The sequence below is a fragment of the Synchiropus splendidus genome, chromosome 11, assembly GCF_027744825.2.
Source record: "Synchiropus splendidus isolate RoL2022-P1 chromosome 11, RoL_Sspl_1.0, whole genome shotgun sequence".
Classification (NCBI taxonomy): Eukaryota; Metazoa; Chordata; class Actinopteri; order Syngnathiformes; family Callionymidae; genus Synchiropus; species Synchiropus splendidus.
In genome coordinates, this window is record NC_071344.1 from 18,836,326 (window position 1) to 18,853,363 (window position 17,038).

General features: G+C 46.7%; 1 protein-coding gene across 5 annotated transcripts in view; it reads left to right on the forward strand.

The window, feature by feature from the left end:
* LOC128766965 (LIM and calponin homology domains-containing protein 1-like) overlaps positions 1 to 17,038 on the forward strand; it is a 44,493-nt gene that overhangs the window by 14,293 nt on the left and 13,162 nt on the right. For 3 of the 5 annotated variants that reach the window (XM_053878593.1, XM_053878594.1, XM_053878597.1), the window contains 6 exons: positions 3,537 to 3,607; positions 5,086 to 5,155; positions 8,350 to 8,456; positions 10,680 to 10,710; positions 14,586 to 14,696; positions 15,307 to 15,505. In XM_053878593.1, the coding sequence (XP_053734568.1) occupies positions 3,537 to 3,607; positions 5,086 to 5,155; positions 8,350 to 8,456; positions 10,680 to 10,710; positions 14,586 to 14,696; positions 15,307 to 15,505 (589 nt within the window). The other 2 variants (XM_053878595.1, XM_053878596.1) reach the window with 2 other exon arrangements.

Below are 17,038 nucleotides of genomic sequence, written 5' to 3' on the forward strand. Positions count from 1 at the left end.
ACACACTTCCTGGTGGTCTCCAGGATTTACGGGCTGGACAGTAACAGCAGCAGACGTGTCTTCAGAGCTCCTCATTTCATTTTTACCCCCACCAAGTGAGTCTCCGGAGACCAGTGTGACGTTGAGAACAGCGGTGCAGCTGACAGACCTGAGTGTGATTTGTTGATGTGTCTGAGACCGAGTCTGGAAAGAGGGTTGACGTTGCTTAAATGACAACACGCCTCACCGCAGAGGAGCATTTGTAACTGAAGACAGCACAGGTGTCACTGCCTGGAAATGTTAATCCTGATTCATTCAGTGCTGTTTTTTCCAGCCAGATTATTTTCTGCCTTTGTGGTAATATGGGGGACCTGCAAGCCATTTAGATCATGGTTACATTCTGATGTCCTTTTGGGACAAATCCTGGAATGTCTTGGGAACTATGAGTCACGCGTTCAAGAAATGTGATGGCACTCGATTCCCGACTGAGCAGGTTTTTGTGTTTGAACGGTGTCGGTACAATGAAAACTTTGTGACACTGTCAGCAGAATAAGTGAAGCTTTCACGCCTAACTGGTGATTGTGGCTCTTGATGATGTAAATTTCCTGGAGGGAGTCATCCCAATAATCAATAAAGTCTAGTCTAAGTCTATTACCACACGCTTCTGAAGACCACAGATTAAAGCCACAAACTCATATGTCCTTAAATGTCACACGTCAGTTCAATGATGCGAGTAAAGCAGAAAATCGTCTTGACCAAAGGACTGCTTTTTGAAAGTGATGTCATAGTCTCGTATCTCGAAACTTGGTGTTTCGAGTATTTCATCCCGAGCGCAAAAACACCTTTCTGTGGCTGTATAGTATGCACTTACCATTATGGCTCCAGAAACAGGCGTGGAAAATGTAGTGCATCTTTTTCAGGTAATCTTGTCAGTCAGTTTTAACATTTTTAGGCTTGGTTTAGGTTTGTGTCTGTTTGTGTCTTTCTCGTGTTCCTGTTCTCAGTTGACTCTGGAACTGCTGCAGCCCTCACTGTGTTTGAGGACACTCAACTCTCGACGTGTCACCCTGTACTACAGTAAATCATCAGGAACCTCTATTTTGTCTCCTTCATGGTGGCCTTTGGAGAGCTCCTGGAGAGTTTCTGTCATGGGTCTTGGCCCTGACGTGGTCCTGGTTCTGTCCTCAGTCACTGATATCATCTCATGTTTGTCCTGGTGCACTGGCCGCTGATGTTGCAGCTGTTAAAATAAAAGAGACCATGTTTTAGGAGCATGAATGTACTTCATCCTGAGCACCTGGCATTTTCTTACTTTGAGAACACACAGACAATGTCATGGGGGGATCAAGTGTGGAGATGATGGAGGACTTGTTGCAGAGACCCTCCATGTACTATTTGCTGAACATAATTGTGAACATTTGTGAAATTAGTCTCCCTCGGAATCTATAGCCATGTTGCTCTCACATGATGATGACTCAAGTCTTTCTGCACTAGGCTCTTCACATTGTCCTAAAAACATGTCTTCTGGACCCTCTCCTGGCCCTTATGTAGAAGCTCCGTGGTTCATCTAACTGGTTTCTAACAAGCCAACAGGCTCTTTTCTGTGTCCAACTCTTCTACTCAGTCTTCCTCGTTTTTGGAACTCTGCTGGAACAGCCGTGCAATAGTCGTCTCATTTGAAATGCTTATATGGAAGTTATTCAGCGTAGATGAGTCAGTTGTGTTTGGACGACTGAGCTTCTTGTTGTGGCATCGTTCCTCAGTCCACCCTTCAACACAGCGGACAAATGATGCAGCCACAAAGGAGCATCTCTGTGTGGCGGCAGCCTGTGAAAAGATCAGGATGATTGATTGTTGGCTCTAACTCCTGACCCTTGGATGAACCTTTCATCAGCGTGGGGGACCCTCAAACTTCCCACTATCAGGAAACTAATCTGGGCATTTCAACTGTTTGTTCTGTTTTGCTGCTAATCCCAGTTTTAATTAAGAGGAGAGCATTTCAAATATTTATGGAGGAGTTTGGCAGCTGCTGTCCACTTCAGTGCCAGAGCAGTTTTACTTTGATACTTCTGAATGTTTGCGTGATCCTGTTTTTGATCAGAACTGAGATGCTAAATCCTGCTACTCTAGCTTGTTTGCTTCATGGCCGACTCACTGTTCATCAAGTCTTGTGAGTCACCGGTGAAATGTCCGCTTTGATCACATTGTTTGAGTCTCCGGGACCTTGTGCCTTCATTGTCAGTGAAGAGATGCTGGACAGGTCTTTGGAAAGACTTAGAGCAGATGATCCAGCTTCATAAAGCTGTCTTTGACAGTGTGAGTCTGCTCCATGATTCCATGGGAATGAGTGTGTTTGACGTGAGCTGCTGCACTGGAAGGGAAGGGAAAGGCTCAGCTCAGCATTATTGAATTGTTTGCCAAACAATAGTGGCAACATTCCTCAGCAAACAACAACAGCGACACATTCCTCACTTTGATAGTGGCACAGCAGAACTTTCCAGCAACTGACCTGAGAGATGGATGATGGTGGTCAGCCCAACATTAATCTCTGGTCAAACATTGTTGCCATACCTGCAACAGTTCTTGTGTTGGACTCGTGCATCCATTTCTTCACCCATCTGTCTTTGTCGAGTACTAATTCTATCAGCTATTGTTGTGTCCTCCATTGACATTGTCCTCTGCTTGGTGAAAGCAGATTGTGACTCTAGTTCAGATTCCTACTGGAACAGTCATTGGTGATGAGGAGCTGCTCACTTCTGCTCCAGTCAGCACATTCCAGGGAAGGTTTCTGCAGCTGAATGGCGGATGACGTGAACATGGAGTGGGTTTGGTCCCTTATCATGGTCCTCTGCTCAGGCGTCCGTCGAAACCCATGGTAGAGCTATTGTAGTAGTCCACTGTGGAGAGATTGATGAGCATCTCCAGGGACACCACTGTCCACTGCCACATCGTAACTGAACCAGTTGAACACATCTTGTTTTCAGTACGACTAGGGAGATGAGTATATCAGGAGAGTAGCTTTTGGCTCAGCTCTTTTGTAATCCTCTCTGATTCTAAACTTGAACAAATCAGGCATCCATCATCTTCATCTCCGACAACTATGCTGAAATGTTTTTCTTTGACAATGAGAGCTAAAGAATACTGCAATAACAGAAACTGCAATATTCTCATTACAGAAAGTCTCACTGTTCTCCTCATCTTTTTTTAATGGACTTATTTAAATCTCCACTCAAACATGTTTGCCTCATCATTGGTCCACTACAACTGCACTGCATAGTTCTCATCCAAACACTCCTCCTGAGAAGAACCGTTGTTGCCGGTTAAATCCCCTGTCACTACATATTAGCGGGTCTGAGCGGTTCTCTCAGGATGATGGCAGCTTAAGTCAAGCTTGTTAGCGTTTAGCGCCACTAACCAGAGGAGGACTTGATAGGTGGACATCCGCTCTTCAGATGCGAGGGACTTTCGTGGACAGATGAGCCGAGGTGTTTTATCATTCATGACTATCAGTGATATCTTTGCAATTGTTAACCATTGGATCTTTCTTTCCTCCACAGGCCGTGACGGGACGCTGTTTTGGTGACAAGAATTTTAGAGGAGGTCTGGAAAACGGGATTCTGCTGTGCGAGTGAGTTGTTGTTTCTACATTAGAATAAGACTTGATCAAAAAAGAGCTGCTCAACTTTTGACTCGCTTCTGCTGTTTAGATTTCCCATTTCTGGAGATTCCCTGTTTGTATTTATGCGGGAACACACACACACGTTGTTGAAGGATTCAGATGAGAGTTGTCCCATAAGAGAGGCACTTTTTTCCCTATCACACTGATAATTATGGATTATTTAATGAAAATCTTCTGATCATTTTGTAGATAGTTTAGATGTTCTTGTAAAATCAACATCATTCTTACGTCTGTTTGGCACCTCTCATCTGAGGTCGTGGGCCACCAGTCAAAATAAAGAGTGCAGGGGTTTCAAGTTAGACAGATGAGTGTCCTGAGTCTGCCCCGGGGCAACTCCCCTGCTCAACACCTCGCTGCTTTAACTGCCCCAAAGTTACAGGAATGAGAACCATTGTCATGTCGTCGTTTTATAGTAGTATGATGACACTCCGCTGCTCTTTGTTAGTCTTGCCAGCCTCAAACAGTTCTCTTTTTATTGTGACAAACGACAAGATATTCCGTTACACCACTACACTACTACTCAACAGTAGTAGTTTAGTTTAAGTGTTTCTCTCCAGAACTGTCTCAGTTGCTGTGTGCTGCAAACCATGGGTGTCAAGTTGCTTTATCGAGCAACGTTTCCTCTCTAATGTGATTAGAAGACGCTGTGACAGTTCTTCCACACTTGCTCTTGTTGACGGCTCCTGAGTGTCCGCCGCCCGTTGTGCTTCGGAAGCGGACTTGTCGGTGTGCTCGTTACTCATCGAGGCGTTAGGATGAGTTTAGAACACACACTTGAACTCTGCGTCGTCCACATTCCTCTGTGTCAAGTTCAGTTACACAAGTGCAGCGCTAACACCTTCTCTGTTGTGAATACAGACTTCAGCGCTCATTTAGAGAGCACCCACTGATTTGGGGTTCAGGAGCGAGGGATCAGGTCCAGACACCTTTCCTGGTGCATGGTTTTTCTTAGCAGGTTACACCTCCTGCGTTTACTGCGACATGATTTCATGTGTGGGAATGTTCTCCGGCTGCTCACTCCTCCACACTGCACCAGAAGATCGTCCTCCTACACCGGAACGTTATTCTGGGAAAAACCTGCAGCTGATGACTGTTGAGGGTTGTTACCATATTGCAATGTGCCTTTCACCTTCAGTAGTTCGTACTGTCACCAATATCCCAGAGGATGAAGGTCAGCATCAGCAGGAGATCAGGAACCTCTGCTCCTGCTCACTGCTGAGTCGTGTGAACAAAGACATGAGGAAGAAGCTAGAGAGAGGAGCGCAGAAGAGGCTGAGTGAACACTTAAGGGGGGGGGTCAGAGCTGTGGGTGGATGAAGAAGTGGATTCTGCAGATCACAGCTCTACTGTTGTATCATCTGAGCTCTGCTGATGATGCCCTCGCTTTTCAAATGAACAATATGTCTGCCTCTTTGTCGTGTGACCAGGTTGCTGAGCTGCATCAGACCCGGCCTGGTGAAAAAAATCAACAGACTGACCACTCCTATTGCCGGCCTGGTGAGTTCCTCGAGTCCTTGTTTGCACTTGACGCACACACACTCATCTTTCGCTGTTTTTGTGGGGACCTCTCATTGCCATAACCCTTTCCCCAGCCTCCCACCCTAAACATAACCTTCCAAAACACATGGGTAACCTTAACCGGCGCATTGACCTACCTACACACCTACACATACCCACAACGACGGAGATACACACAATACACAATACTCTTGTATACACATCTGAACTTTGCACTGGTGTACATACAAATGCTCACACAGTCACACAAACACATATTCTCTAAAACAGATCCACCCAAACAAAACAGGGGTGTATACTCTATCTAAACATGTCTCTAACTTGAATCATCATTTTAGATCTAAAATCTGAGCTGTTCATGGAACATTGTTCATCCAGCTTACCTGGAAGCTACAGTCTCTCACATTCTGGGAGGCCATGTTTGTGTGAAGCTTGGTTGTGGATTGTTAGTTTCAGCTGCTCTAGACACTCGATAGTCAGACCCGGCAGATATGGACACGGTTCGCTCAGCCGGGTCTGATCAGTCATTGTTTCATCTGTAAATCCAGTCACATGACCAGCTTCAGATTTCAGCTGACCTCACTGTGTTTTGTTGTGTAAATACTTGAACTGGAGTCTTGCTTCAGGCAACAACCGCCGATCAATGATCATGTGACCTACAACGCTCGTGGCTGTCATTTCTTGACTTTAGCTACCGGTGTACGTGGTGGTGTGTGTGACGGATGGGGCTCAGTTTCAGCGCTCACAGCACAGTTGTCAGTCAGCCAGAGAGTGAAACTGGACCTTTGAGCGTCCAGTTGTTACACCGAGCGAGAGTGTTTGTAGCATTTGTCATTGTAAGCAGGAATCACCTGTGAGAGCTGGCAGTGACAGAGCAGCCCAGAGTCCCAGCCTCATGGCTGTATGTAGTTCAAATGAAAGGATGGTCTGCAGTGGTCGGGAGGGTCAGTTGCGAAGTCATGACATGGCTCCAGAGAAAGTCACAGATTCCTGGACGGAAATTAAAAGTAAGCCGCCAGCGGGGATAAATATTTTTACATCGCAGTAGTGTGTTTAAGAGTCTACCGTCTCATCTTAGGGCCTGTGGTGAACACTGTTGCTCTTTCAGGAGCGGCCCTCTGTCAGGATGATGAGAAGCTTTCAGGAGCTGCGTCTGAGATACAGAAAGTAACTCCTGAAGAAGCACAACATGTCTGACCTGACGACATGACGACAAGAGTGCAGTTGTTCTCATACAGCAGAACCTTCATTAAAGCGGCTCTGACTGAATTCCTGGTTTCACATGGCCTTTCTGGTTTTTCTGCTCCTGTCTGTGATTACGGAGGTGAGAAGCACATAAACAAGCGCTCTGCTGTTATCTGACCATCGTAATAAAACACAGGCGACTCCCCCTTCCTCTTCCTGTTCAGGGGCTAATGGGAAAACGAGCCTCTGAGGATTTTCGGCTGTTGTGTAATGAGAGCGGTGACCTGAGTGCTCTGGCAGCTCTGAGGTCCTGTGTTCATCTGACACAGGTCGTTGTTGTCATGGTTAAGAAATGATGAGAGGAACGTACCAATGAGAGACTTGCAGAACTTCTGCGTTCCGTCTGCTTGCTTGTAATTGATTCATAGAAGCACATGAAAGGATTATTCTGACCAACAGCAACTGTAACGGACACTAGATAATGCAACGTTGATTAACTTGATGGGTCCATGAACTCAGCTCTGCTTCCCAGTCCTTCTGAAAACACACTGAGCCGTCAGTCAAATCTTTGTGGTCCACACCCAGTTTCCTGGAGCAGTGACCTGCAAATAGCCACAGAGTCATGTTCACGATACAAGCACACTCACTCACACAGACACACACACACCCACACTCACCAACTTGACCTTGGTACAGAGTCTTGCTTTTTGTCTTACAGCTTTTGTGCAAAAACATTGCAAAGACATTGTGTCTGCTTATTTGGCATACCAACAACGGCGTGATCGACAAACATATCTAACAATTCCAATAGGATTTAACTGCATCACACACGTTTACAGCTGGCTGGAGGTTGTGGTTGTTGCGGCTAATCGAGGGGAAGAAATGGTCAGCAGCATAATAAGTGAGCGGATGTTGGTGGATTCTAAATCTGATGGGGATAAAGAAATGAAATGCAAAATGATGAGCCATGGGGAGTCCTGTCCATGAGGTGTGAGGTCTTCCACTGGTGGAGAAGTATCTCTGGATCTTGATCACGTGTGAAGGAAGAATGGAGATGGACAGACAGATCAGTTCAGTGTCTTCAGTTATTAGGACTCTGTGCCAGAAGACAAAGCTCACTGACCGCTGGGTTTGTCCTCTCACTTGTGGTTACCAGCTTTTGAGTGACACACAGAACTGTCTGGCTCTTTGAAGAAGCTCAGTCATATGGTAGAGACTCAGAGGAGAACCTCTGCTGCTCCTTTCAGGATGTCCCCTGTACTAGTGTTCAGCTGACAGAAGACCCTGGAACAGAGTCTCTTTCAGTTCAGCATCTTCCTGTGGAGCTGGAGAAGGGGATTTACTTCAGCTGCTGCCCTTATTTTTGATTTGTTTTAAGAGTCAAAGGAATTGATTACTGTCTTTCCAGTCTGTTAAATCGGTTCATGTACAAGCAAGTGAAGCATCTGCACTTGATACATGCCTATGAAAGAGCATCGGAGGACCATGTACCAGTGGCTGAGAAAGCCTGGGAGATAAAGTGCGAGTGCAAGCAACAATCAGGGTGGAGAGGAAATGGTGACACCCTGAGATACAGAGGAAGGGAGAGAACCACACAAAGGGTGAGGGAACCTGGGAACTGAAGGAGAGCTCGGGTCAGGTTGCATCTCACCAACAAAGAGAGTGTCAGAGAGCAGAAGACGGTCAGAGAGACGGAGCGGTTACTGAGGACGGAGCAGGTGGCGAGTGGCAGTGAGTGAAAGTAGGAAATCAACCTTCTGCAACCTCCGCCGGTGTCATGTTTCTGTCCATTGGGTAACCTAATTTCCATGTCCAGCTGAGTGTGTTTACTTGCATCCAAGAATCGGAAACATATAGCTCTTTTCTTCACTTTTACAAGTGACACGTTCCCTGACTGACGGTTCATAAATCCGTCAGTGGGAGCATGTGTAAGTGACGCAGACACCTGCCCACGCTATAATGACCTGCCTGTACCTGTGTGTGTTCAGGACAACCTGAGTGTGTTCCTGCGAGGCTGTGAGGAGCTGGGACTGAAGGGCTCACAGCTGTTTGACCCTGGAGACCTGCAGGACACGTCAACACGCCCCACTGCCAAGTAAGGCTGAAACTTTCTCTGCTCTGACTGCTCAGTGGTTCACTTATTTGAAGGGCACTTGGTAGAAGGTTGAGGGATGGACGTGACTGTGTTGGGCAGAGATGCACTGAGCTGTTTGGTGGACATGAGAGCAGAGCAGACGCAGAAGTATATGTATGTCAATCCTATAATTATCTTCTGTTCTTGTTCACTTCATCTGTGCGACGAGAACACGTGGCACATGTCAGTCGAATAGTTCAGAGCATCTTTCTCATCTCAGCACTGCACTGAAGCCGAGAGCTAGCTGGAGCTAAACCACACTGTCCACAACTTCAGTCCCAGCCTGTCACGTTCACCAAGCTTGAGATTCTGGACTGAAGGAGGACAGAAGAGCGTGAGATCAGACAGCAGGTTTACTGGTAGAGATGATGTGTTTCATGAGAAAGGTGTGTGTAATTGGATCCAAATGCAATGCTAACAGACAGTGGAGATGCTTATAATGTAATGAACACTGCAGTGTTTTATCTGGTTTCCAAACGGTGTTTCGACAGCAAGTTGCGACGCTTATCTCCATCACTGATTGTTGGCCTCTTCATGTGTCACACTCGTTTTGTGCCTCTGACAATCCGCCTGTTCGCTGCCAACACAAATAAGTTGACCAGAGTCAATGGAAGTTTGGTCGAGCTTGTCAGTGAGGAAACAAAAGCCTCTCTGTTCTGCAAAGCCGGTTTGTGTCCTCCTGCAACACTCGCTGAGCCACCACTCAGTGTTTGTTGCCTGGTAACAAAGAGCGCAGCTTGTCGTTGTTTATTCACGTACTGGATGTGATGAGCTTAACAAGGTGTCATTCACCGTGCGGGAGTCAGGACAGGCCGCCCGACTGGTTCTGTCAGGACCAGGAGCCACAGGAAGCTCTGACATGTGCGTTCGGGTACAAGAATGTTTACATCCTCTTAGTTTCGGATGAGCTGACATCATGGTCTTGATTGATGGACTTGAGTGGCAAGTTCAGTCACAGGTCATTATTTTTCCATGTGCTTGCTTCCATCGCTGACTGTGGCTCAGCGTGTCGTGAAACTTGTGAAACTCAAGTTGTTTTGTTGATATTTCAACTTGTCAACTGTCTGCAACTGCAGCAATCACAGCTACCGGTCACCGCGGTGATCATGTGACAGATGAAGGCGTGGTGAAGTCTTTATGAACCCTGAAACTGTCAAGGCTCCTGGAGTGAAATCAGAATATTCCTTTCTACATCATGTTCTGTCATGTGGTTTAAAAACTAGATCACTAATGACATTTAGGCTTGCGAAGTTTGCAGGGCTAAGTTGGTGACTTCTTATCAAGCTTCTTATTGCTGTCAACAACAGAGAAGTTGATGCAGGTGGAAGCCAGCTGGATGGAAGCTAAGAGAGGTTGTGTGTTTGCGTCGAGAGAAACCCAAGTGTCATGAGTCATAAGATGGTGGTGAACCTCAGAGAAGCTTAATGCTAACCTTAGTGTCCAGTGAGTGAAAGGATAACAGATGGTATATTGACAATTCCTCTTCTTGTTGGACCCACCTTGTCTTCCTCTGTCTCTGCGAGCCTTGGGTCACACCTCTCGTCAACACTGGCAACACTGTGCTGGTGGGCGTGTCACTTCCAGAGTGTTTTTGTACCACAAGTCTGTGAAAGGAGGTTTTGAGAGGTGTTTGCCCATAAAGGCCTCGAACAGGTTCCATAAGCCTGACAACACCACTTCTGTTGAGCAGCTGAACAACTCAAGTTTGTGACTTTGAAACTTGGTGTAAACATTTCACTGCCATAATGATGTTGTGCACGTACATCGACTAAATATCTCCCACCTCTCACACAAGGCCCATAATGCACTGCAACAGCAAAGCTGGTGTAATGTGTTGATCGTGTCAGAGGTTTGTCAGACTGCTGGGATGCCTCTCTTACTGGACACTGTCCTTGGTGTCACCCTTGCTGTGACCGCAGGGCTCCATGAGACACTGGTAAGCCGAAAGCTTACTGGTGTTGCTCTGACTCGAGTCACTGGGAAAACAGTTTTGATGTCACTGGTGTGTTTAGTGAGGGAGGAGTGGACCTGCCGCCTCTTGAATTCAATTCAACTAATGTTTGGACTTCAGAACCAGCCAATCTTATGTATGTTAACTGTACAGAAGCATGTGTGACTTCACTGCTGTCCCCTCACGTCTCTCTCTCTCTCCATCTCCCACTCTCCCTCCCTCTCTTTCTGCAGGGGAAACGACTGCAGCCGGAAGCTGAAGAATGTAAGTGACGCCTGGAGATGTCAGGGATCATTTGTTTGCCTGCTAAACACACACGTTGGCTACACTGTTATTATTTCCTCATGATTCTGTTTGCTGGCTGTCAGTCTTGCCTCTCAGCGATGCTAATGACAGCTTTAGATGTGACACTTGGGGTTTTTCCAATCTCCTGAAGCTTCAAGTGGAGACTCAAGGGGGGAGTCAGTCTGGAAGATCTCTGGGAAACATTGTGAAAGTTTGTCTCAATCAGGGATCTAAGACTCCTCTGTCAGAGTGGAGCCAGGGTTGTTTAGATCCAACATGTATTCAGAAGAGGTTGCTGATGTGATGCAGCCACGTGCAGTTACCAGGCCACTGTGGCATGAAGGATGAAGAAGTAGGAAGCAGTGACCACAGCCCTGAGAGCTGATGTTCTGAGCTGACTGTCCGAACATCATAGGCATACTGGGTAGACACTGGGAGATCAAGCTCACACTTGAAGCCAAATGTGCTCTCAGCTTAATAGCCTTCAGTGAATGCTGCATTCATAGGGGGTTGAATCTGTGATGAGACTCTCAGAACACCTGATGTGTGCAGGAGAGAAAGTTGGTCTCATGAGAACCTCTGCTCCAGGTCTCCGATGAGTTCTTTCTCTCTTTCTCATTCTGGGCATGAGAGCATGAGAGACGGTTGACAGTGCACAGCACTTTACTGGAGGATCAGCACCTATGTCGGAAAACCTGTGCAAAACAAACACAGCTTGTTTTAATGCAAGTTTAGCGCTGCAAGTCTGATGAACACTGACTGTGCTGCAGCGTTTCCATTGTGAATCACTGAGACACTCTCTGGCTCTCCACGTTCCTCGACACCTTTGGCAGCTAGTAATGCTGCTACACCAGGACACAGAAGTCCGGCCCACTCTGCAGACACAGCCTCTCTCGCTCTAATTCTCTCCCTCTCTCTCTCACTGTGTGTGATGCTGATCCGCGAGTGAGGCTCGCTGCACTGTCGGACCGGCTGCTCGCTCACTCAGACACAGGCAGGGAGCAGACAGCACTTTAGCGCTCGATGCAAATCAAGTGACCTACAAAGCAGCTTGAGAGTGGACAAGAATGAGGACGTATCCTGCGCACTGAGTGGCTGTCCGGAGCTCTGCAGCACAAGGACGGGAGCTGCCCTGGAGGGACTCGATCAAGGTGGAGTTCAGAGACCAGGATGTGGCTGACGTTATGGAACTGTTACTGATAGGAACCTGGGTTTGTCGCTGGCTACAGGAGGGCCTTTGAGCATGTAAGTTTATTTAAGGATTTATGTGTCCCAGACTGTGAGCCCAAAAACAATGAGGCGACTGTTCCATTGGAACTTCCTGACAGGTATTTTCACTTGTGCCTGGACAGATGCCTCGAAGTGATGAGTGGTTCAACTTCTGTCCCACACAGGGCTGACGCTAGAATCGGTGACTGTTGTGTTCCTGCATGGAGGCAGTTGTGGATCTGCAGGCATTTGTGATTTTGGGATCAATACGATTGCGGTCATAGCAACTGGTGCTGCTGACCCAGTTCTACGGGGAGCAGGCACGGACGCCATTGTTCTATCGGTGTCACTGATGAAACTCACCCAATTGCTCAGAACCATTTATGCAGAACAAACTGTAGGGGGTAAATCCGACCCCTTGTGTCTGCACCAACACCACAAGTGCTGTCTGCGTGTTTGTCCCAACTACAGAGGACAGTCATTTGAATCGAATGATTCCTCCTGTGGTTTCACAAATATGGAAAGTTGGTCACCTCAATTCAGAGTCCTCACCCAAAATGCATTCACCAGTAAGCCATCTCAAAGAGTTAGGAGCTCAGCCGTCTTCCAGAAGCTTCTACTAGAGCTATCTGGAAGCATGGCCAGGTGCTGCAGCTTGTCAAGGCGAGGATAGCATGTCCACTCTGGATGGTTAGCTTCAGCAGACCACACACGTCCTGGTGATGTCTTGGAAGATTTCGGAAAGGTGGTGGATTTGGATGTCTTAGTTATGTGTCGCTGTCTTCACAGTAGGGACACACAACTGTACTCCTGGACAAGACAAGACAAGGTCTGTCAGATTATTTGAAATGAATGTTGGAACTGAAACTCTTTATGCAGCTCCTGAGAGCGGTCCATCTCTGTTGACTCTGACCAAATTAACTTTACCATCAAAGACAATTTAAACAGAGCAACGGTTCATCTGTCAGGGAGCTTGATGAACAGCTGACATTATTCAGGAGTCTAGAGAAGAACAGAGTGGGCACATGTGAAACCAAGTGAATAGACACTTGGCATTCATTTAACTTCCAGCTGTTATCAACGATATTTAATCTTCCATGAGCCATGTTGAAGACATCATTGCTATTTTCTTCTTTTCTCTCTCTGTGTGACTGTGACATTCAGATCCTCGCCAACTCAAAACTAACTTAAAAAGGTTACTTCCTTCTTGGCACATAAAGAGTTCTGTCCTGCTTTAGAATTTGCCTTCCCTTTATATTCCACATTACTTTATATTCACTCGACACAGGTGAGGTATGCCCATTTAGGAGGATTGAGAAATGTGGAAACTCAGCCACACAGTTCTGTACCAGACGTGAGGCTGGATGAACTGGCCGTGGCAGTGAAGAGGGAAGTTCAAAACAGGCGCTACAGTTGTGTAACTGGTTCAGACTGAACCATAAAACAGTCAGTACGATCATGAAGCATGATGGTGAGAAGTTACTGTGTTCTTTATGACTTCTTTATAGCATGTTTATGATTAGATTTTGTCAGTGTGATCAAACCTGTCTCTTGTTTGCAGAAATGTTGTGTGACTTGGACCTGTTACCCTCCTTTCATTTGGAAGTGTGTTTGTGAACTCAGTCTTCTTAGAAGTGATGACTGATTGAAGACGCAGACTGTTAGGTTTTATTTTTCTCTTCCAGTTGTCCCTTCACTCAAGCTAAACACTGGCTATTATTGTGAAAACGTCTTCCTCTCTTGAGGGAGCTGTTTGTTCGATCATTTAAACAACACCTAATCTTCACCTTCCTGGCGATACTGTATACGTGTTCACCATCACCACACACTTCCCATTGTTTCAGTCCGCTCAACTACATCGGTATCATTATAACTTTGGCCCAACTCACTTCAGGACTGACAGACGTCCTTCAGCTTCATGTCTCTGCTCATCCTCCTCTCTGGATGTTGGCAGCTGAGTGTTCACGCTGGCAGGTTGACTGAAATAAACACATTAAGCCACGCTGAGCTTCCTGATCAGAGTCGTCCCAGAGGAGTGCACTGACATGGACACGTTAAATATAGACAGGCCACACTCTGCCAACACTGAAGCTGCCGCTCCAGAACTGTCGTGTTTTGATCCTACTGTACAATGACGCAACAGCGTTTCACAGCTTGCGAACTTAGAGAAATGCTGTTGTCTGGGTCGGAGGTCAGAACAATAGCTTGCTGTGGTCATGTTTGTGCAGGATGCAGCGACACGCCTGCGAGTTTCATGGTCAGGAAGTTTGTGTCCAGTGGAGAGAAAGGGCAGAGACACACTGCTCTCTGTTGTTGGCTTTGTACTGAACAATTTTCACAGGCTCGCTGAGATCAAGAGGGACGGATGGAGGTGTAGAAACACCAGTCATGGGAGGCATGGTCATTTTGCACCATAAATGACTTCAGACACTTGTTTATTGTTTTTGTGTTTTACAACTCTTGCTTGCTTAATAGAGGTCTTCAATGGCTAAGTCGCAATAAGGTGATTTTCAACTCGCGGAAACAGAATGGTGTGTGTACTGTGGACTGTGATGAAGTTTTTGTTTATTTATTTAGAAGAATGTGCGTTGACAGAAATAATGTAAAAAAACAGTGGCTGTTTGTCTTTCCTTTTCTTCTTTCAGGTGTTGATCACCATTTACTGGCTGGGTCGAGCTGCCAACGGATGCACCTCCTACAACGGGCCCACACTGGACCTGAAAGAGTTCAACAGCTTGTTGTCACAGATGCGAAAGGTCCAGCACTAGTTTCTAGACCACTGATCATAAACATTTGTGATGATGAACATTCTTTAGCATTCCGGATGTTAGTCTGTGGCAGGGTTCAGTCAGCTTGAGTTTCTTTATATATGTGCTTGCTTCAGAACCTGGTACCGAGGTCAGCAGCAGGAAGTCATTCCCTGGACAGGAAGTGCCTTTCCCTCCGTCCAGCTGCAGGCCTGTAAATCAGTGATGACAGCACAGAGACAGAGAGTTGGGGAGTAAAGAGATGTATTTTAAACATTAGAAGATTATCATTGTTTTGCTTTATGCATCAATGTGATCACATTCTCTTCAAACGACAACATAAAACCGGTGCTTCAAAATGGAAATAAAATGGCAGAACAGCAGTTAGGAAAGTGACTTGGGGCAGCAGAGGCTCTTCCTGAGTCTCTCGTAGATGACTGAGCCTCTCACTCTCTGGGAGTCCTGGCAAAGAAACTTTTGTTCTCTAGGTTTTTGTCTTCTGGCTCAGCTCTTTTTTCACCACAGCGTCCTCCTGACTGCAGACACTGCAGCCATGTCAATCCTTCGCCTGCCCAAAACACCAGTTTCCCATGGTGTGATAATGGATCTTGTCTTCCAGGAGGCCGAGGAGGCAGAGAGCCCTAAACGCAGCATCCGGGACAGCGGCTACATCGACTGCTGGGACTCTGAACGCAGCGACTCTCTCTCCCCACCACGGCACGCCCGCGAGGACTCATTCGACAGTCTGGACTCCTTCGGTTCGCGCTCACAACAAACCCCGTCACCGGACGTCCCAGTGACCCGGGGCAGCAGCGATGGTAGGAATCACTGCTTCATACAAACCTCAAATCTGGTGACAATTGATCCCCACATCCAGCTGAAGAGAAGTCATCCAACACTGCTGCCTTTGTTCAGTGAGGTTTAGCGAGCAGATACTTAATACAGATAAATGAGCAGCATTGTGAGGAGAGCTCTCTGCAGTGAGGTCTGTTGTCCTGCCATCAGTTGTTGCCGGTTTGATGCCTGGTGCTGCTCCCAGGTTGTTCATTCACATCACGTCATGCCTTTAATGCAAGCGAATATTGTTGAGCATTATCAGTCCGTGTGTAGTCTTGATCCATGAACCCACCTTCAGAAATGTTCCTGCTGTTGTACGCTGAGAAGACTTTGTTGCGCTCTGACACGCAAATTCCTGGGAGACGTGCTGAGACTCGGCTTCAGCATCTCTCAGGGAAGAAGTCCAGTGCTGTCAGCTGACATCACTTTCTTGTGTATGTTGATCAGACGAGTGTCGGTGTCAGAGAGACGTGGTGACAGCTGCTGAGGTGTGTCCTCTGAATGTTTGTTCACTGAGATTTCTGATCCTCTGTTTGACTGATCTGTCAGGGTTGACAGGAAGACCGAAACTTTCCAGTTTCAGTTGGAGAACAACACTCTCAGAGCACGTGTTGATGAAGCCTTCGTTCTCTCTCCCTGGAGACAAGTGTTGTTTGGTCTGTGATGGAGCAGTGGAAGAGGGAGATTAGTGAGAACAGACATGGACCCAGGAAGGAGAGCGTAATCGGACAATAGAATTAGGATTAGAGAAAGTCACTCATTAATGGAATAGTTGAGGTTGTAGTGTTTTTATGTTACGTCATAAACAACCATAAAGCTTCCTCCTGCTGCCAGAGACACTCCTTGAGGGGTGTTTCTAAATATAATTTTGTCCTTCAAATGGCCAGATTTGTGCGTCACATTGAACCTTGTTATGTACTGAGGTGTTGTGTCCCGTTGTGAAAAGCTCTTGGAGGTCGAGAGAGGAAGGCTTTGTTGAGAGGAGCAGGTGGAGGATAAAAACTCTCTATTGATGAGTGCACGGGTGACCGGTGCAAGAACTCTGGAGGAGCGTGGAGCAGAAGGGACAGACTAAGCTCATCAGAATCCTTGGCTAAAATGAATTATCTATGTACTAGCTGAGGTGCGGTTGTTTGGCTTTGAGTCCTTAAGTTAGACAGTCTGCCATCTTCAGCCAGTCTCATCACCCAACAAGGCTGTTGGCAGCGAAAGTGCAACTAAGTTGATTTTAAAAGATTTTAAAATGATTGTTGTGTTGTGCAGCCACTTAACTGTTATTTGTTGCTGTACGAGAGAGCTGGATGTTCCATGAAGTACAAATGTAGCTCCTTGGTTTTCACATCTCCATTGATCTTCCAAATCACGGCCTCTTGGATTTGTGGATTATTCCTGATGTGAAATTGTCTCTGAGTGAAAGTGAAGCTCTGCAGAGAGTGGTGCTGACCCATGGTAAACTTTGAGCCGCGGTGTTCCACATGTGCCCAAGAGAGGGAAGCTCCCTGCGCACATGTGCT